Source organism: Mus pahari, chromosome 1 (genome assembly GCF_900095145.1).
Source record: "Mus pahari chromosome 1, PAHARI_EIJ_v1.1, whole genome shotgun sequence".
Lineage (NCBI taxonomy): Eukaryota > Metazoa > Chordata > Mammalia > Rodentia > Muridae > Mus > Mus pahari.
Window position 1 is genome coordinate 52,186,628 of NC_034590.1, and position 21,772 is coordinate 52,208,399.

The 21,772-nt window shown below is 44.7% G+C and overlaps 1 protein-coding gene across 2 annotated transcripts in view; it reads right to left on the minus strand.

Moving 5' to 3' along the window:
* The window catches only part of Crtc3 (CREB regulated transcription coactivator 3), a 103,664-nt gene that overhangs the window by 71,746 nt on the left and 10,146 nt on the right, over nt 1-21,772 (minus strand). For both annotated transcript variants that reach the window (XM_029542668.1, XM_021209990.2), the window contains exon 2: nt 20,327-20,425. In XM_029542668.1, coding sequence (XP_029398528.1) covers nt 20,327-20,425 — 99 coding nt within the window. The remainder of the gene's footprint in view (nt 1-20,326; nt 20,426-21,772) is intronic.

Here is a 21,772-nt window from a genome sequence, read left to right on the forward strand (position 1 = left end):
AGAGAGAGAGAGAGAGAGAGAGAGAGAGAGAGAAAGAGAGAGAGAGACAGACAGACAGACAGACAGACAGACAGACACACACGAAGGAACGACCGACCCGATCCGGTATCAGAGAGTGCTAGGCTGAGGAGATAATGGAAGCCTAACTTCAAGATGCCAGCCCACTGGTGGGAATGAAGAACTGAGGAAAGAGGAGATGAGCCTTTTGGAAGGCTGGAAGGCCTTGTCAGAGAACTCCTAGAGGAGGCTGGAGGGACAGAGAATGTAAGGGTGGCCAAGTGTACATGGTGAGGAAGAATGTCAGGCTGAGGCAGTGATTGGGGAGGAGCAGAGGTGACGGGAGATGTGGGGCACTGGGGTGCTTCATTTGCACTTTGGCTACACACTGAACACCACCACAAAGCCACTGCAAGGCTGAAAGCGGAGCACCCCGGCCATGTTCATTCAGAAGCTGTTCTGAGAATACCACGAAAGTGACAGGACTCCCTGTCAGAAGCCAGTGGGAAGGCCACTGCAAAAATCCAGGGAGGAGAGGACAGTAGGCCAAACAGAGTAGTCAAGATTCTGAAGGGTTTTTACAATTGTTTATAAATTCATTTACTCATTTTGAGAAATGATCTCATAGAGCCCAGGCTGGCCTCAAATCAGCTATTTAGCCAAGGATGGCCCTGCATTCATGATCCTCTTCGCTTCCCATGTGCTTGGATTACAAGGTTATACTATGAAACCGTACCTTTGGCACTTACTTTTAGGGAGCTCTGGGGAGGTACAGAGTCTCGAGTATCCAGGGATAGCCTCTAACTGACTAAGTTGCTGAAGATAACCTTGAACTTCTGACTCTCTTGCTTTTACCTCCAAAACCCAGGGAATGCAAGTATGCGTCCCATGCCTGTTCATCCAGTACAGGTCTGAACCTAGCTAGGGCTGTGCACACGCTACCTGCCTAGGTAATCACTCTACCGTCTGAGCACTGTCCAGCACGGAGTGTGCTTTGCTGCAGGCTTGAGAGCAGATAAGAGTGAATACGAGGGGAAATGACCCCGGAATCCTGGCCTAAAGAACTGGAAGGGTGCATGCAGCTGCCCCCTGGTGAGGTAAGTGTCCAGAACAGAGACTTCCTGAGTGTGGGCACCAGAACAAGTAGAAACTGCTCCAGAGTGTGACCCCAAATGGCAGGCTGCAGGCTGATGGAAGGGAGGCGCAATGGTCCCTGGGTTTCAGTTCCTGGGAATGAGGCTGATAAAAACAAGAACCAGAGAAATGAGGCAGGTTACCATGGAATTCTGGCACAGAGGACCCAGACAAGAGCCCAGCTTTCAGAGCTAAGGCACATGGCCAAAAATGGTGACTGGAGGCCAAATTACAGAATGTGCAGCAGCACCCTGAGTGGCTCTGGCTCAGTTCTGGCTGGAACCTAGTGACGGCCTAGATGAAGGCTAGTTGGGGGTCAAGTAGCCCAAGAGGCTGGGGAGTTAGGCAACAACGGAAACCAACACCAATCAGACCTGAGCCCTTTTATGCCATTTAGTCCATAACAGTCTGGGGAGGTTGGCACATTATAGGTCACGCTCATCCCTGTGAAAGGACTAGACAGTAAGAAGTGTGAGTCTGTCCAATACAAGACGGGGGCATCACTTTGTGTAGTTTAAAATTTTCAATGGGAAAAATCTCTCAAAGGAAGGACTTGGGGTTCAAGTTTGCCAGAGACTATAAACTAAAAGTTATGAACATTCCTGAGACCAGACAGGAGGCGACTGTAGCTACCACAGCTCCCAGTCAGCAGAGGGAAGGGAGGAAGCCACTCTAAAGTCTGTGGCGCAGGGACTGCTGGGATGGGTGGTTCTCTTTAAAGTGTGCACACGCACACTGGTGCAGAGAAGACTGCAATAAGCAGATGCGTGCTAATAACACTTGCGGTTGGTCGAGGCAGTGCCCCTCTTGCTTAGTTTTTCTCAGAAGCTGATTAAACTATTTCCCATATATTTTCTTCCCTAAAGAGCCTCCTTTAAAGTTAGTCAGGGGTAGGAACATGTTCAGTAGCACAACACAATGGCAGCTTCATCGACGCACTCATGTTTAATTACATGCATGTACACATGACTTTTTATAAAGAAAATAATTACTTTGGTTGGTACTAAGAATAAAGCCATGGCTCAGCGGTTCAGAGCACTGACTGCTCTTCCAGAGATCCTGAGTTCAATTCCCAGCAACCACATGGTGGCTCACAACCACCTGTAATTGGATCCTATGCCCTCTTCTGGTGTGTCTGAAGAGAACAGCAGTGTACTCACATACATAAAATAATAAATCTAAAAAAAAAAATTACAAAAAAAAAGAAGAAAGCCAGCTTTATTTGCTAGGAGTAAAAGATTAACATATACAATCTAACAAGTAGAAACGAGATGGCATTTGTAGGTCTTCAGCTGGAAGTGTCAATGTCCTCTGGGCTTTCTCTTGAATACATTTCTGTGGTAGACACAGTTCTCCTCTACAGGTCTGTATACCATAAATTAACGGCCTTGACAATTTTCACAAAAATCCTCTTTTAAAAAAGGTTGATTTATTTTTGTTTTCGGAGGTAAGGTGTTTTGTCTGCATGTATGTCTGTGCACCACATGCATACCTGGTGCCTGCAGAGTCCAACAGAGGGGATCAGATCATTTGGAACTGGAGTTGCATAGGGTTGCTAGCCATGTGGGTGCTGGGGACTAAGCTCGAGTCCTCTGGAAGAGCAGCCGGTGCTCTTTACTTCTGAGCCATCTCTCCAGTCCCCACAGACATCCTCTATACTCAGAAAAGGTAAATATTTAAGCCAATATATAAGAGGGCCTGCATAAGGCTAGGAGGCCCTAGTGACACATTTGCTAAGCAGTATTAGTCGTCCCTTAGCTGCTTAGCCCATGGGATTAAATTGTGAGCTTCAATAAATATGAAAATGTCTTTATGTCATAAGACTTTGGAGTCATTTTGAATAGTAAACATGCAACACTTCAAGTGTGAGTTCCAGAAAAGCTAAGGGTCTCCTGCAGCTAAATAATAAATATCTACATCAATCAGCACCACACTTTTGTGAGACTAAACACCATTGCCAAAAGCAGTGAGGCCACATGTGGTCAACCGTTGCAGACAGTTCCCTTGGACTGATTGTACTGGCAGAAATTTATAATCAAATATAGACAGGTCACACATAAATTTGCTTACTACTATATTATTTCTAATAAAAGGAAATCAGTATTTGACATTTTGGGAATGGGTAGAAATTATATATCAAAGATGATGAAATATTGTTTGGCTTTTAAAACTGCATTTATAAAGTATGTTAATGACATGGGAAAATAATTATTATATAATAGCTGAAACAAAAGCCAGAATACAAACATGAAAAGTAAGGGCTAGAGAGGCTGAAGCAGGAGGATCAGCTGCAAACCATCTGACTGCAGCGCAGAAAGCCTGAGTCCAGGAATACATGTGCACAGCACACACGCATGCACGCGCACACACACACACACACACGCACGCACACACACACACACACACTTGGAGTATGGTAGGGGACACAGAAAAGGAGACAGAAACCACAAGATGGGGAGGGAAAAATCACATCATCTGTATAAAAGACATATGAGAACTAAAATGAAATTATTAAAATGATATTTCCCAGTTCTTACAAGATGGCTGGGGTCTGGAAATGTGGCTCTGCTGGTGAAGTGCTTGAAACCCTGAGTTTCATCTGTAAATTAGGCACTGTGGCATACACCTTCAATCCCAGTAGTCAGGAGGGCCAGAAAGGAGGGTCAGAAGTTCAAGGTCATCTCCAGCTACATTGCAAACTGCAGGTAATTCTGGGCTACATAAGACCTTGTCTCAAAAGCAAAATGTGTGTGTGTGTGTGTGTGTGTGTGAGAGAGAGAGAGAGAGAGACTAGTTTTTCTGTTCCTCCCACTTTTTGAGATAAGTTCTCTCTCTTCTCTCTCTATAGTCCTGGCTTGCCTGGAACTCATTACACAGACCAGGCAGGCTTTGAACTCACAGAGATCCACCTACTTCTGCCTCCCAAGTGCCACACAAACACCCAACTTATTCCTTTTTAATTTTAAATATTTTTAAATTTTATAAGCATATATTATCTTTATAGTTAAAAACCTAGACTTAAGAACCAAGCTACACATAAATGCAATATATTTATCATTTTCCCTGAATGTGAAAGATTTCTTTGTTTTGCTTTTGGAGCCAGTCTTACTATGTAGCCCTGAATGACCCTAAACTCTTGATCCTCCTGCCTTTCCCTCCCAAGTTCCAGGGTTACCCACGTGTACCAGCACACCCTTAGTGAGCAGAGAAGTTTAACAATGAGGGGACTGGAGAGACAGCTGCTCTTCTGGGGACCTGGTCTTGATTCCCAGTATCCATATGTGGTTCACAATTATCTGTAACCCTACTTTCAGGAAATCGTATACCCTCTTCTGGCCTCCATGGGCACCAGGCATGGGCATGGTATATAGTCATAGAGTAGGCAAAACACCCATATACATAAAATTTTAAAACAGTAGTGTGTGTGAATACATGTGTGTGTTTAAGCTTTAAAAAAAAAGTCAGGCATTACTTAGGAGGTAGAAGCAGGAGGGTCTGAGGATCAGGAGTCCAAGGTCAGACTTGACTGCCTGGTAAGTCTGAGGCCAGCCTGGGCTACATGAAACCCTATCACATCTTGTCTTGGAAGGAAGGAAGGAAGGAAGGAAGGAAGGAAGGAAGGAAGGAAGGAAGGAAGAAGGGGAAGGGAAGGAAAGAGGGGAGGAGGGAGGCAGGAGGCAGGCGGGCTGGCAGATAAAAAAGAAAGTATATTATAGTCAATGGTTTTGTGCAATAGTTATGCAAATAGTCAGTTTGTCAGACTTGATTGTAAGCGACTTTATTGCTGCTTTAGAGACAGGGTGTGACTATGTAACCAGGCTGGCCTAGAAATCTCCTTCTCCCTCTGCTTCCCGAGTGCTGGGGCTATGGCCATGAGCCATCATGCACAGTTAAAAATTTTTAAACAGATACTGTTTGAATTATCTTCAGAAGCACCAGGATATCTATTCATAACAGGTACTCAATAATACTAATAAATAAATTCAGGGCTAGAAACAATAGCTGGTTGATGTAATAGAAAGGTGATTTTTAGTAACCGGAAGAAGTATTTCACTGGCACATGAGTATGTATGGACAAGATAAGTGCAGCTGTGCTGTGGACTACGGCGCCTTAGCCTGGCAAGCACTAGGAACCATGCTTGCCACACAGATGAGCGTGAACATGGAAGCAGACGGATGGGGTCCCGCCGTCCCAACAGCACCCCAAGGTCAGTAACTTTCAGACTTGTTTTCTGCCATACAAGTAACTCAGCAATAGCTGCAGGAGCCTTGTCCTGTGGTGTTCCAAATGTAACCAGGTGTGAGCAGTCTTGGGGGTTGCACGACTCTCTTCCAAATGCCTACCTACTTTTCAAGATGGAAGTGTAGTGAGGTGATGGTGGGGACAGCTTCCACTAGCCCCAGTCTTGCTCATTCCTAGTTTGGCTTCTTGAGACGGGGTCTCTCTATGAAGTCAGAGTTGTCCTGGAGCTTAATCAGAACGGCCTTGAACTCAGAGGCCTGTCAGCCTCTGCTGAGATTAAAGGCATATGTACCACACCCGCCTTTTAATTTCTTTTTAAGGATTATTTTATTTTAGTTGCACGCTTGTGTGTGTGTGTGTGTGTGTGTGTGTGTATGTGTAGATATGTGCATGTGACTGCAGGTTCAAGAGGAGGGGAGAAGAGAACACTGACCCTGGAGCTAAAATTACAGGCAGCTGTGAGCTGTCCAGTCTGGGTGCTGGGACCAGAACTTGGGTCCTTTGCAAGTGCAGAGCCCACTCTTAACTGCTGAATCCATCACCTCTAATCATTCTTTAAAAATTCATTCTCAAGCACTAGAACTTCATTAGTAAGAACAATGACTTATAAGGGACACAATTCACAATGGAGAATAAAACCCTGGTGTGAACAGCTCCTTTGTCAGAAACTGTGGTCACATAGGTAACTTCAGAGTTGAGTATTTCTTCCACCATTCAGTCACCCACATTGCTAGGCAGACTGCCTGCTTCAACCTCACCACAGTCCTGGGACGTGGGTCTTAGCAGCAGACATAAGGTCTAGACCTGCACAGGACTCTGAGCTGCTGAGGGGCAGCACTCTGCTGCACATGTGCGCCGTGCCGCAGGGAGTATGACGCTGCTGCGCATGTGCGCCGTGCCGCAGGGAGTATGACGCGGGCAGTAACTGCTGCTGTGGCAATGGCAGGGGCAGCAGAACAATGCTGAAGAAATGCCTGCCTGGCTCACCTGTTGCCAAGCACTGTTCAAGTAGTGTCATACATGAGAACTCATTTATACCTCCCAATCAAGCAACAGTCCAATGACATTGGCATTGTTGATTATCCCCAGTTTAAAGGTAGACAAACTGAGCCAAAGAAGCCCCTGCCTTAGCCTCATGAGAAGTCAGGACTACAGGTGACTATTATTGTGGAAATTGCCTTTTAAAAACATTGGAATATTAAAACAAACAAACAAAACCCCATGTGTCAACTGGCCTTGAACTTTCGATGTAGGTGAGGATGACCTTGAATTTATGATCTTCCTGCTTCCACCTTCTGAATGCTTTGATTACAAGTGTGTGCCATCTTGCCTTATTTATGCAGTGCTGGGAATCGAACCCTGGGCTTCGTGAATGTAAGACAAGCACTATACCAATTGAGCTACACCCCCAGCCTCTCAGGCATCTGTGCCATTACTGACCCCTCATTGCAGGAACGCCTGGCACCACATGGAAGGGCAGGATGCAGATGGCACAGTTCCAGTCGTTCAGCGTTGTTGCTCAAGTTCTCATAGACACAGATGTTCCTAATTCAGAGCTGGGGGCCAGTGTTCCCTTACTCCTTCTATAATTTCAAGCAAAGGCTAATTGCAGACCACTGGAGATTCATGAGCTGTCAACTTTTCTCTCTTATTCTCCAAGTCTCTTATTTATCACATATGGTTAGATAAAAAGAGAGAAGAAGAAAAGCACGGTTCATATTTGTATTAAAATATGACAACCATCTCCGTGGTCACAGTCCTATGCTGGGACAGATACGCATTCCACAGGCATTAAGTAAGTCACTCACTCTCTGTGCTCCCTGCTCCTCCCTCCAGCAGAAGAAAACACACTGTGGAAAGCAAAACTCAGGCAAACAGCAGCAAAGCACACAGAGAGGGGTCCCAGTTGCAAAATGCATTTGCTCTGCAAGGGACAGACTCCCACAAAGAACTTAGAAATAAGGTCAATTTCTGCAAAAGAAAGTAAGACACAACATAAAACAAATATCAGTGACCAGTGGAAGTCCTTCCTGGAAATAATTGATACTAAAATGACTTGTAAATGGTCTTCTGAGCCTCATGTAGACACAAGGTCGCTGTCCTTTCTCATTCTCTCACACTGTGCTTGGACGAATGACTGTTGTTTAAGGACTGGAGGGGAGCACTCAGTGCTCAAGAGCAGAGCTGGCTACTAAGCCTTATGACCCTAGGAACAAAATTCCCTCTCACTTTTAAGTTTTAAGAAAACAACTCTGTCACAAAAGCCACAAACTATGAGGAGTAAACGTATATAAACGGAATCTAACTAGTGGCTTTGGAAAGAACCTCTTATCTCTACACTCTGGTTCCCCTGACACACACCAGTTCCCAACCCCCTTGGCCAATGCCTGTGCTTCCTGTGGTTTACCCTACATACAATTATCAGTATCATACCCTACAAACAAGACTTCAAGAGGTTGAGAAAATGCCCAAAGCACAGGCTCGCAGATGGCGGTGCAATCTAGGGCCTCAAAGAGCAGTTCATCGGGGCAGTACCCAGACAAGCAGCAGCTGAGAGCAAAGCCCGAGGCCCAGCTGCAGAAGACTGAAGTCTAGCTAGCAGCGAGAGCTTCAAGGAGAGGTAAGGAAGCAGGAGCTGGACCCAGAGGTATGCAAAGGGTTTCTGGGATGATTACAAACAAACAAACAACAAAAACCTTCTGGGTGGTCCCCACAGATGCTCCTCTGAGATTTTAAGGCCATTTGTGGCTGGAAGCAGAGAAGCCTTCTTCATGAGGAGAAGCAGAGCCAGGGGTTTTAAACCAGAAACAATGGAACTTGCGACTGGGGGGGAGGGGAGGAGGCTGTCTTACTCATTTCCATGTTTCCTAGGTCCTACACTGAGCCTGCCACACAGTAGGTATTCAAGAAACATTTGCCAGATGAGGTCACAGCTCAGTGGTACAGGCTGTAGGTTGTACCCTAGTAGTACCAAACAGACAAACAAAGCAACAAAAACCAACAAAGATTATGCCAAGCACGGTGGTGGCACATGCTTTCAATCGCAGCACTCTGGAGGCAGAGGCAGGTGGATCTCTGAGTCTGAGCCAGCCCTGTCCACATCCTGGAAATAATCAGGACAACCAGAGTTACACCATGAGACTTTGTCTCAAGAAAAAGAAATGTTTGCCAAGTTTCCTTCTTTGGAATGAAGGAGGAAAGTAGTTAACTCCCCTCTCAGAAGAGGGAGGGACAGAGCGGGCAGCCCTCACAGGTCAGTTTGTACACATACTAGGAGAAGCTGCTGCTCTGAACATCACCTGCTGGTTTCACAGTCTGGCGTTTGACCTGCCTGGATTTGCAGGCATTCTTGCTTCAGATGCATACACCTGAGAGTAAGCAAGTGACGGCTACAAGTCAGTGGTAGCACCCCTGGGCAGGGGGCCTGGAGAGTCCAAGAAAGCAAACTGGGAAAGCTATGAGGAACAAGCCACTAAACAGCAGTTCTCCATGGCCTCTGCTTCAGTCCCTGCTTCCAGGTTCCTGCCTTGGCTACTTTAGTGGACTATAACCCAGAACACATAAGCAAAATAAACCCTTTCCTCCTAAGTTGCTTTTGGCCATGTCCTTCATCACAGCACTAGAAACCAAGCCAAGGCACCCCTTGTCCCAGACGCAGGACACCGAGGCAGAGGCCGGGGGGCCAGAGGTCTAAGAAGTTAGCTTCTAAACCGGAAAGTAAGGGCGCTCTACAGCTGCTTGGTGCCACATTCATGCCACTTATGCTATGATGCTGAAGTTTAAAACCCAAAGGTCTAAAGAGCTGACATGCAGACACACAGGGAGGAATGGATTTTCCAGATGAGGATGGAAGGGATTTCAAAAGCTGCTAAAGAGGTCAATGGGGCGATGGAGAAGCAGGTATTGAAATGACTACTAGTCTGTCTGCAGGTCACAACACCAAATCACTACAATATCTTCTGCCACTTTCTTTTAGACATACCTGACAACCCAGAAAACTAGGTTTAAAAACAAACAAACAAACAAACAAACAAACAGAAAACCTACAGAATCATTTTCTTTGGGGAAAGGGGTTAGAGGATGTTTTGCCTGTAGGCCAAGCTGGCCACGAGCATTACAATCTTCTGACTCCACCTCCTGAATGCTGAGATCACGGGTGTGCACCAACACTTTTGGTAATATTTTCCATTTAATACAACTTGCAAAGTAAATCAGTTTAGCCCAAGAGTTCTTGACACAGAATAAAAACATAGACAAAAAATGAGAATGATACATTAAAGTTTTACCTAATAAAAAGTATATTTTTGCAGAGGGATTACATATTCATAATTCCAGCACTTGGGGCAGACACTGAAGTAGGAGAAATCAGAGTTCCAAGTTAGTCTGAGCTATCTGGTCAGACACTGTCTTTTTAAAATAGGGCTGTTGGAGTGGAGGGGGTTGTGGGGAGTGGCTAAAGAGATGGCTCAGCAGGTTAAGAGCATTTCCTGTTCTTCCAGAGAACCCAAGTCCACTTTCTAGCACCTACATCAGGTAGTTCACAGCCACCTGCAGCTCCAGCTCCAGAGACTTCAAACCTTCTTCTGGCTTCCAAAGGTACCCCTACACTGTACATGCACACACCCACACAAAGGTACCCCTACCCTGTACATGCACATACCCACACAAAGGTACCCCTACCCTGTACATGCACANAAAGGTACCCCTACCCTGTACATGCACATACCCACACAAAGGTACCCCTACCCTGTACATGCACATACCCACACAAAGGTACCCCTACCCTGTACGTGCACATACCCACACAAAGATACACACATACACATAATTTTTAAATAGTAATAAAATTTTAAAGTTAGGTGTGGTAGTGCATATCTTTAATCCCAACATTTGGGAAACAGAGACAGGAAGATCTCTGAGTTCAAGGCCAGCTTGGTCTACACAATGACTTCCAGGCTAGCCAGGGATACACAGTAAGAACTTATACCAAAACCTTTTCTTTCCTTTTTTTTTTTTAAAGTATAATTTCAGAGAAGGGACTACGGTTGCATGTGCACACATGTCTCTTCTAGCTCTGATATACACATCCCTCACAGTTTACTTTTCATTCACTCAATCCTGAGTTTATGTTTGTTTGTTTTGTTATTGTTTTGTTATTGGGTCTTATCCCTCAGGCTGACCAGGACTCCCAGGTGTTAGGACGCCTGTGTGTGCCACCAGGTGTCAGTCAGTTCTTCCAGACTTAGGTAGAAACAAGTGCTTTTAAATAGGAGCACATTCTGTTTAATATAGTAGCTAGCTAGCTGTGCGTGAGCTATACTTGGTATGTGTATGTGTGCTACTCAAATGCCGTCCTTTTTGTCATGACTTGACTAGTCTCTAACAACACATCTAATTTTTTTAAGAATTTAATTCCTTTCAAATGGTTGGATTTTAAATTTAAATTAATTTTGGTTTACAATTTTATATCATTTAGGTTCAGTTTCTCCTGAGAAGTTCCTTGTCTTGTAAAAATGACCCAAGCAGGCATATGGCAACATGCACAAGCACGCATGTGTCGGCTGAACCAACAGCAGAGCTACCTAATGTCCAACACTGGGAAGCTGCGCTGCATGTGTGTGTCATGTGTGGTGTGTGTCATATGTGTGGTGTATGTGGCATGTGTGGTGTGTATGGTATGTGTGGTATGTATGGCATGTGTGGTGTGTGTAGCATGTGTGGCATGTGTGGTGTGTGTGGTATGTGTGGTGTGTGTGGTGTGTGTGGTGTGTGTGGCGTGTGTGGTGTGTGTGGCATGTGTGTGGTCCTATGAGCAACTAGACCTTTCCTTAGAAGACTGCTTAAACATGGGGCACTGCTCATGACAGAAGGACGGGAGGCGTGAAATACCACATGTGCTGTGTTGCTTCTGTGTTAAGGGCACTTACTGAAGCAATGCTAGCTATCGAGAAAGTCAGAATGCTAAAAAGATGTCACGTACTCCTATGATAAGCAAGTCGCACATATAAAACCAGGAAGATATTTTAAATTTTTTCAATGAATATCTAAAAAGGTTTTTTTCCTTTTAGAGAATAAATCATACACACGCACACATGCACATCCTTTGGTAAACAGAGACTCTAACTTGTTAGTGGTACCCTTCTCATTATCTTTGCATGGTGAGTCAAGGCATTACAGTGAATTTAAAGTCTACAACTGTGCTACCATTCCATTATTATTTACTAGGGGTTCTTGCTTTGAACAATTTGTTGCTCTGCTGTTTGACAACTACCAAATCCATAGACCAACCTCCAGGGGATTCTGTAGAAACTAAGTGTATATGGAGAGAATTCCATCCAGTTCCTGGCACACAGAGGAAGCCCATATCCGCAGCTGTGGGTGCCAGCCAGGCTCTGCCAGTCTGCTTGCTTGCTTTCCTTTCCTCTTCCTTAGAACATCCCAAAACTGTGGACAGAAACTTAGTAAACAAAGCCCACTGGGACTGACCTAGGGTCAAAGCCTGGGGCTTCAAGCCTTGGCGCTCTAACACGTGTCATGCAAACTCTGGCTTCATTATATCCATATGTATTGGTAGTGAACCTATCAACTTCCCGAGGTAAAGCTGTCCTTTTAGACCCTCCCTGAAAGCTCTTGCCACCCTGTGATGAGGACTGTCTCCCTGGCTTACCAGATTGTTCTTAACTTCAGTCAGAATTTAGGAACCATTTATAAACAGGATGATGCACACTCTACATTTTGTTACACTGTAGAAGCCTTAAGTGATACAAATTGCAGCTGGGTTTTGGTGATACAATTTGAAAGGACTATGTATAAGTTATATGAAGGCTACAAAAAGCTAAAATTCCATACTCAGAGAGCCCAGTGTAGAGTGAAGCCTTTAGGCTCCTGCTCTTCAGATGCCTAATAAGCAGGATACACAGCCAACAGGTGCCCAAGCTGTGACTCAGACTGAAGATGACAGTGGAAGAATTACTTCTTTTCAAAGAGCACAGCCCGAGCCCTCACAGGAATTGCTCGTTTCCTCCTCACTGCCTGCAGTGCGCATGTGCCAGTCCCATTTGTAGACAACGTTGACCTGACAGCGGACCCCTGGCTCAGGACTGTCAAAAGAGGACTGGGACAGCAGGCTTTTGTTTACTTGGCTGATATTCCGCATCCCCTGTGAGGGCCTCTGCACTAGAGGAGAAGAGCTTTCAGATCGGCCACTGGGATAAAGGACTGGCCCTTAATCATATTAAAATAGTAGCCTGCTTAGCATCCAATGGTATAGCAAAACCAAACAAAGTCACAGGCTGTGCTTGGGGTGGTGGTACAATCTTTAATCCAGCACCCAGGAGACTGAGGCAGGAGAACAGGATTCCAAGTAGCCTGAAGCTACATAGTGAGTGGAAGGCCAGCCAACCCTGTCCCCAAACAAAACATAAACATGAACAGCTAGGAGGAACTGTCCAAAGGATCTACTGGACTTCACAGTGACTATAATTACTAACTACATGTTGTAGAACCAAAACTGCCTAAGAGCAGAGCCTCAGGAAGATGATGAGAGTCAGTGTAGCTCATCAGCTGGAGATACCCGTCCCATGTACTAAAGCATGGACGGAGCTCAGTGGGAGAGTGCCTGACCAGCCTACATCCTAAAGTCAATCCCAGGCGGGGGGAAAGAGGAAGGCTGGACATTATAAATATACACTTTGTTAATTAAAGTATAACAAGAGGAAAACATATTTAAAAAGAGGACTGTGTGTAAGTAAATGAATATAAGAAACAACTAAAACCTGTGTTTCTGTAATGTTTGGAAATAGAACCATACTCAAAAATAAAGTCTCTATTTTATTAAGATGTCCCTGGTCCCCAGCCTGAAATCCCAGCCCTAGGGAGGCTGAGGCAAGAGGATCACTAGCAGTTCAAGGCCAGCCTGGGCTACACAGTGAGACCTTGTCTATGAAACAACAGTAATGATAGCTGTTGTTATTGTTGTGATCAGAAGGAGGAAGGGGAGAAGGAAGGAGAGTGTAGCAGGAGGAGGGGAGGAGGAGGAAACAGAGGGAAGAGAGGGAGAGGGAGGAGGGGCAGCACAAGTCAGTAAAGATGCTCCAGCTGGGCTGAGCACTCCCGGCATTCAGGAGGCAGAAGCAGGCAGATCCCTGAGTTTGGGCTTAGCTTGGTCTACACAGTGAATTCCAGCCCAGACAAGAGGCTCTCTCTCAAAAAACAAATACAAAAGACCCTCAACATTATTAGTTATCAGGAAAATGTAAACTGAAGACTCAACGAGACACCAAAGCCTTTTCTATTAAAATACCCTATCTACTAGGATGGCTATTAACTGGGGAAGAGAGAGAGTGAGTGTCAGCCACTTGGAGGCCGGAGGATTAGAAGTTCACCATTATCTTAAGCTACTAGCTTGTCTGAGGCCAGCCTAGAGTACCTGAGCCCTGTCACAAAACAGGAAGTAGAGACTTGAGAGAGCTGCCTACCGCAGCACATTCACAACAGGATTACGCACCAGTCAAGGGGCAGAGCAAGGCAGTGTCCACCAGATGAACAGATAAACACATGTGGTGTGCACACCCAATAAAGCAGTGTCCACCAGATGAACAGATAAACACATGTGGTGTGCACACCCAATAATGCAGTGTCCACCAGATGAACAGATAAACACATGGGGTGTGTACACCCAATAATGCAGTGTCCACCAGATGAACAGAAACACATGGGGTGTGCACACCCAATAATGCAGTGTCCACCAGATGAACAGATAAACACATGTGGTATGCACATACAATAGAATATTATTCACCCTTAAAAGGGAAGGAAATCCTGTTACAATATGCATGGAACTTGAGGAAATCGTGTGAGGTGAAACAACTTAGTCACAAGAAGACAAGCAATGTTTGATTAAATGAGGCACGTAGCACGGCCTCATCCATGAGCAGAAAGCAGAGGGTGGCTGCCAGGCCAGGAAAGGGAAAACAGAATTGTTCTTCAGTAAGTACAGATTTACAGTTTTAGAAGGTGAAAATGTCCTGGAGATTGACTGAACATATGAATGTTTTTTGGTTGGCTGGCTGAGTTTTTGTTTGTTTTGTTTTTTTTTCAAGACAGGGTTTCCCTTGTGCTTGCTGATCCTGTGTGAGTCCCGGGAGCTGCCTGGTTTCTATAGCAGCTGTCCTTTGTGTCTTGTCCATAGTACTCAGGGCTCAGTTTGCATTTTCCTTGTAACTAATAATGGTGAGGGTTTTGTTGTTGCTTACTTTGGTTTTTTTGGTGAGTTGGTTTGTTTGAGTCCTGGAGGTCCTAGAGTCACTTTGTAGACTAGGCTGGCCTCACAGATATCCACCCCTGCCTCACATAAATATGTTTAATGCCACTGAATTATATATTTTAAAAATTATTAGGATGGCAAGGCGTGTGTGTGTATATATGTGGCTGGTTTGTTTATTTTTATTATTTTTTAATTTTTATTTTGTATATATTTTTTTGAGATATCTTACTATACCTCCCCATCTGACCTAACCTCAGGCTCAGAGAGATCTACTTGCCTGTGCATCCCAGTTGCTGGGATTAAAAGCACATGCTGCCACACCCAGCTGACTTTCCGTGTTTAAGCCTGAAACATCAAGAGCTGGAGAAGACAAGGGCTATGGGATCCTTATGTCTTCCTGGTGGAATGGAAAACTGTACAGTCACTTCGCAAACCAGGTGGCAACATCCTATAAAGGTAGCTGGGGGCGGGGGATATGGACTAGTAGTCAAGGGCTTGGTTAGCATATTAAACACTAAGTCCGGGCTCCAGCATTAGCAATAGACACAGACCAAGAGAGGGAGAGAGATAAAGATCACTTTCACCACATGGTCCACCAATTCTACTACTGGGTAGAGCACAACTGCACATGAAGCTGGACGTGGTGGTGCCTGGGGTCCCAGCACTCCCGAGGCTGAGACAGAAGGACTGTACCAGGTTTGAGGCTGCTCTGTGTTATATAGTGAGTTCCGGGTCAACCTGGATTGCAGAATAAGACCTTGCCTCAGAAGAAGAAGAGGAGGTGGAGGGAGAAGAAAAGGGAAGGAGAAAAATCAGGGTCTTTGCGCGTCACTCATTAATTTAGAAGGTGATCGTACTAGAGGTCCGTGGCCCTACATCCAAGGAAAGAGGGAAATCACAGACACATGGGAAGGTCACATGACAACAGAGGTGCAGGTGGCAGCAACAGAGCTACAAACCAAGGATTTTACTATCGAAAATGCCAGAGAGAGGTAAGGAAAGACTTCCCTGAGCACTCAGGGGAACTCGGCCCTGCCAATCCCGTAATTTCAGACTTCTGGGTTGAAAACTGTGAATTTCTGCTATTTTTAAGCCAAGCTATGGTACTTGGTACCAGCAGCCACATGGAACAAGGGCACATAACAACATGAATGAGGCTCCACTGTGATGGGCTAAAGGCAACAAGAAACCAGAGGACCACACCCTTCTGATCCCACTCACAAGACACTCTGCAGGGAGAACAGATCCATTTTATACCTCAATGACTGTGACAGTCCTGTGGCCTAGAGCTGTATACCCAAAAGAGCCAACTATACCTCAACAAAGAAGATAACAGAAGAAAACCTGTGCTCTAAGACTATCTCTTTTATATCAATTTATTAAGAAATTTTCTATTTGGAAGAGGGCTTCCTACTGGCCTAATAAGTGACTATATCATCATCAAAATAAAATAATAATTACAGGCACTGATCAAAACCATAAACCACTGAACAAAATGGGAACTCATAAAATCACATATATACTATATATATTGATAAATATAAATATTTGTGAGTGTGTATCAATAATGCAAAATTTAAAGAAGTTTAATGACCGTTTAAGGTAGCTATGCATAGAAAAGTTGTTCACTACAGAGAAGAAAAGAGCAACTTCAGAGAGGAGAGCCTGAAAGACCGATTGTAGTTGGTAAGAGGCACACCCACAGTCACAGGGCAAACTGAAATCACATGCCTAACAGGCTCCGACCATCACTTCCTAGCTATTCCTGCCACAGATCCATCATCTGAATCTCCTCAGAGACGGACATAACCCCAGTGTTGGAGGTTGGGGTTCCGGGGGCAGGGGGCGGGGTGCCAAAGCCAGCAGCGGCTGCTGAAGGGAGAATGCTTGCCTGCTGTGTGTGAGGTCCTGGGTTCAATCTCAAGCACCAGAAGGTGTCAAAGGCAACTGGAACAACTGGGATTACTCTACAGAATAATTGGCCTGGAATTGCCAAATATGTCAGAGTTACAGTATCAAAAACATGGTGTGTGTGTGTGGAGGGGAGGTTGAAGGAAGGGGTTCCAGACTGTCCTCAAACTTGCTAAATAGTCAGGGATGACTCTGAACCTCAAATCTTCCTGCCCGTGTTGTTCTGGAAACCCAGCCCAGGGCCTTGTGTATGCAAGCCAGGTGCTCTGCCACCTGAGCTACATCTTTACCCCAAATAATATTTTGACTATGCATGATGACACAAACAACCTACAATTCCAACACTTAGATGCCAAGGCAGGAGGATAGTGTTTGATGCCATCCTGGGCTATATACCAAAAAAAAAAAAAAAATCAAAACACATTTGACAAATGTATGTGTGTGCATACATGTATCCATGTTCACATGGGTGTAGACACATGTGTGGGTGGGTGGGCATGCAGGCACATGAAAGCATGAAATGTGAAGGCCTAGAGTTAACAGTGGTGTCTGCCTCAACCTCGTTCCACTTTACTGAGGCAGGACATCTCTGCTGAGCACACCACACAGCCAGAGACTAGCCACCTCTGCCTCCTCAGTGCCGTGATTTCTGGTGGCTGCATGTCTGCCCAGCTTTTCTGTAGGTTCTCTTGTTGCATGAAGACACTTAAACAGCAAATACTTAGTCTACTGTGTTGTCGCCCCAAGCCCTCAAGCAGATGACAAAGACTGACTTGGTATTATGTGTATGCGTGTGTGTGCATGTGTATGCTTGTGTGCCTGGGTGGACAACTGTGCATCACGTGCTTGCAGGAACACGTGCTTGCAGGTGCTCACAGAGAACAGAAGAGGGAATCAGCACCTCGTGACAGAGACCCAGGTGGTTGTAAAGCCCCTGATGGGACTCCTACACTTACATGCTCTAAAAGAACAGCAAGTGCTCTTAACTGCTGGGCCATATTTCCAGCTCCCCAAAATAATTTGTTTTTCATAATTTTTTTTTAAGTTTAGAGAAAGGGTTTCTCTGTGTAGCCTGGCTGTCCTGAAACTTGCTCTGTAGAGCACACTGACCTCAAACTCAGAGATCTACCTGCCTCTGCCTTCTGAGTGCTGGGATTAAAGTTGTGTGCCACCACACCCAGCTTAAAATAATAGTTTTTAATGTTTAAAAAAAAAGTATTCTTAATCCAAATGCTTAAAAGCAGAGGTACAACAGATTCCAATTTTTTCAAATATTAACAAAGACTTAACTAAAGTCTTTGCTATTTCATTTCTAAACTCAATTAGCATTCCTAATTTTACAATCCAGCATCTGGGCCCGGGAATAGCTCACTGTGAAGCACCTGCCAGGCACTCACTAGGACTTGCGCTCAGGTCCCCAGACTCCACGACACTTCACACAGCAGCACAGGCAGTGAGCCCAGCACTCTGAGTAAGACGAGAGGGAGACGGACTCTCCAGGCCTGCAGGTCGGCTGGCCTGGTGTACGCAGCTGCAGAGACCCTGTCTCAATCAAGACAGACAGAGAAGACTAACAACTCAGGCTGCCCTCTGACCCCCTCATGTGTGCTGTGACATGCTGTGCACATACTAACATCCAAATGCAAACAGACACCACACACAGACCCACAAAAAGAAATCCAAAATGCTCCACAATATTTTGGATATTACAAAAACAGTGACCCCAGTTTCCTCAACAAAGAAGACCTACCTTTAAAACTGGGGGGAGGCGTGGCTAGGACAGCCCAGTGGGTAAGAAGACACAGTGCAAGCAAGTATAAGCCCTGAGCTCAAATCCCCAGGACCCATGTAAAAAGCTGAGAACACCTCTGTGTGCCCATGACCATTACTACACACACACACACACACACACACACACCCCACATAGTCACATCCCAAAAATAAAATGGAAGAGTATCCAAAAGCATAGAGTCATGATGCCTCATCACAAAGTCTTTATCTCAATTCTAACATCAAATCCTAACTTATTTAATTAGAAATGGTAGGCTCCAGGACTGGAGAGATGGTTCAGTGCCTGGGAGCACTGACTACTATTCCAGGGGACCCAGGTTCAATTCCCAGTGCCTACATGGCAGCTTACAACTGTCTGTAACTGCAAGATCTAATACCCTCACACAGACATACATGCAGGCAAAACACCAATGCACATAAAATAACAAGAAATTAAAAAGAAACAGCAGGCTTCTACCTTTTCTGTGGCTAGGACAACGGAACAGGTCTAACTCAGATCCTAACGGCAGTAGCCAACACTATTGTCTGAAACACTAATGCCACATTGTTTTGAATAAGGCTTTTCTGGTAAATGATTACAGCTATGAGCCAGCACTAATCTTGGGGCAGCAAGGCTGTTATCTGTTCCTCTGGCCCACCTGCCCAGTGAGGCCATCATTAGCCACATGAATCTAGTGATATGGGTAGTTAAGACTAAGATGTGCTATAAGTGTAAAATACACAACAGACTCCAAAGACTCAGCACAAAAACAATATGGGAACTAGTGTATGTTTTCTATGTTGACTACATGTTGAAATGGTATTATGGTATATCGTGGGTTCAATAAGTATTCAAATTATTTAAATGAAGCTGGGCACGCTGACACATGCCTGTAATCCCAGGATTTAGAGAGCTACAGGAGAAAAATGAAGATCTCAAGAAGAGGCTGGAGATATAACTCAGTTATAGCGTTTGCCTAATATAGCACATACGAAAGCCCTAGGTCCCATCCCCAGAACCCCACGTAATCCCAGCACACTGGAGACAGAGGCAGGAGGATAAGAAGTTCAAAGCCATCCTCAGCTATGTAGCTTAGTTGCGCAAGACTAGCCTGAGACAGTGAGACTGTGTCTCCAAACAAGCCAGACCCTGTGGACAGTGTCATCTCAGCACCCAGGAGGGGCACAGGCAGGGGGAGCGCGATAAGTCTGAAGCCACGCTGGTCTTCACAGCAAGTTCCAGAATAGCCAGATGTCTAGCAAGATTCTATCTCCAACAAACTAAGCAATGGCCAGCAGGGCCTTGACAAGCAGGAGCACTTGTGAAAGCCTGAGGCCTGAGTTCAAGTCCCAGAACCCACAGTAGGAAACAGATGACTCTTCAAAGATGTCCTCTGAAGCTGGGCATGAGACGCACACCCTTTATCCCAGTGTTCAGGAGGCAGAGGCAGGCAGATTTCTGAGTTTGAGGCCAGCCTGGTCTACAAAGTGAGCTCCAGGATAGCCAGGGCTATACAGAGACACCCTGCCACAGGAGTGAAGTAGAAAGCTGTCCTCTGACCTTCACACACATGCATACCCACAGGTACAAGCATACCCACAAGCATACATCATATGCTTCCATACAATAATATACTTTAAAATAAATACCTTTTCTTTAAATTATATTACATTTTAATTTCACCAGTTTATTTTCCTTTAGTGTGACTAGTAAAAAACTCTTAAGCATGTGGTTCAAGTTACAGTTTGGGGTGTTCTGTTTTGTTTTCTGGTGATCTGAGGATGGAGCCCAGAGTGTTCTGTCCACGCATTTCAACCGGATGCTCAGCCTCTGACTCCTTGTGGAGTAACATCACCTGCATGGGCGGACACTAAAAAAGAATCCACTGAGGGACTTCCCAGAAGACTGAACTGAATTCAGACCCAGGCTATTCTTCTAACTAATCTGTGCAGGGCTTATCACCTTACACTGCATTCAGCATCACAAAAACCAGCAAGTGGAGTACCTGGAACTCTGCTGCACTGCCCCGCAGCTGGCTGACGTTCGGTAAGGATCCCCCGTGGTACTGGGTAAGACGCAGTTGCTGAAGCTTCTGAAATTGAACCTGGAAACAGAAGGAGGTCAAGAATGTTCACAATGGCTCAGCAATCTCAAAGAGGCAACCCAATACAGACACTATCTTACAGAATGCTTCAAAACAAACATCTTGGGCGGCAGGCATGGGGTTGTGGGAGGGGGTGAGCAGGAGAGGGTCAGTGAATGGGATGTAAAGTGAATAAATAAAAAAATAAAATTAAATAATAAAAAGAAGTTGAATTTTGTGAAACAAGTCTGGAAAATGTATGTCAATGGATGCGCTGCTTTAAAGACATGAGTTCTAGAATGTATATTCTGTATAAGTTAAATACATTGGTCTTGTGAATAAGCATGATATATGTTAATAATAAATCAGGACAGTGTCATTGGTGAATCCTCTCAATTTGCACATCAGAACACATTCCCCGATATACTTTGATGTATGGATTACTGATAAAACTGATTCACATTTGTCTTTCCAAAAAAACAAAACAAAACAAAAATCTTGGTTTTGATTTCTTTTTTTACTTGAGTTTTGATTTCTTTTTTTAACCTTCAGGTTTCCAGAGCTTTCTGGGTTCTGTTTCGTTTGGGTTTGGTTTTGAGATACAGTCTCGAACAACCCGGGATGGCCTCAGCCTCACTGTGTAGCTAAGGACCCTGATCCTTCTGTCTAACTCCCTTGTAGTGAGGGCGAGGTTACGCGCACCACCACAGCCTATCTTCTTTCTAGTTTTTTAATTTATTAGTTTTAGAAAGATTTATGTATATTCCAAATGTCCTGTATACCATGATATATAGGTATGCAGACACAATCTTTAACAATAAAAGACTTCCTTAAAGAAAATTAAGTCAGGCAGTGGTGGCACATGCCTTTAGTCCCAGCACTCGGGAGGCAGAGGCAGGCGGATTTCTGAGTTTGAGGCCAGCCTGGTCTACAGAGTGAGTTCCAGGACAGCCAGAGCTACACAGAGAAACCCTGTCTCGAAAAACAAAAAAGAAAAAGAAAGAAAGAAAGAAAGAAAGAAAGAAAGAAAGAAAGAAAGAAAGAAAGAAAGAAAGAAAATTAAGCTACTATCTAAAAACCAAAGTCACTGTTTTCCTTTCTTTTCCACAGGCTTCACTATCTCCATGAATACTTATATGTCATAACTATGTACAAGGGGGTCACATCATGAGCCTTTTCTTACATGATATTCACACACACATACACACATGAATGGTTGTTTTTAATGGCTGCAAAACATTTCTTTTCCTGAAATCATTATAACTTATTCTAAGGAATTATTATTAAATCTCTAGACACGGGCTTATTAAATGAGACTACAGCTGGCTGATGAGATGATTTAATGGAGTAGAGAACTTACCACCAAGA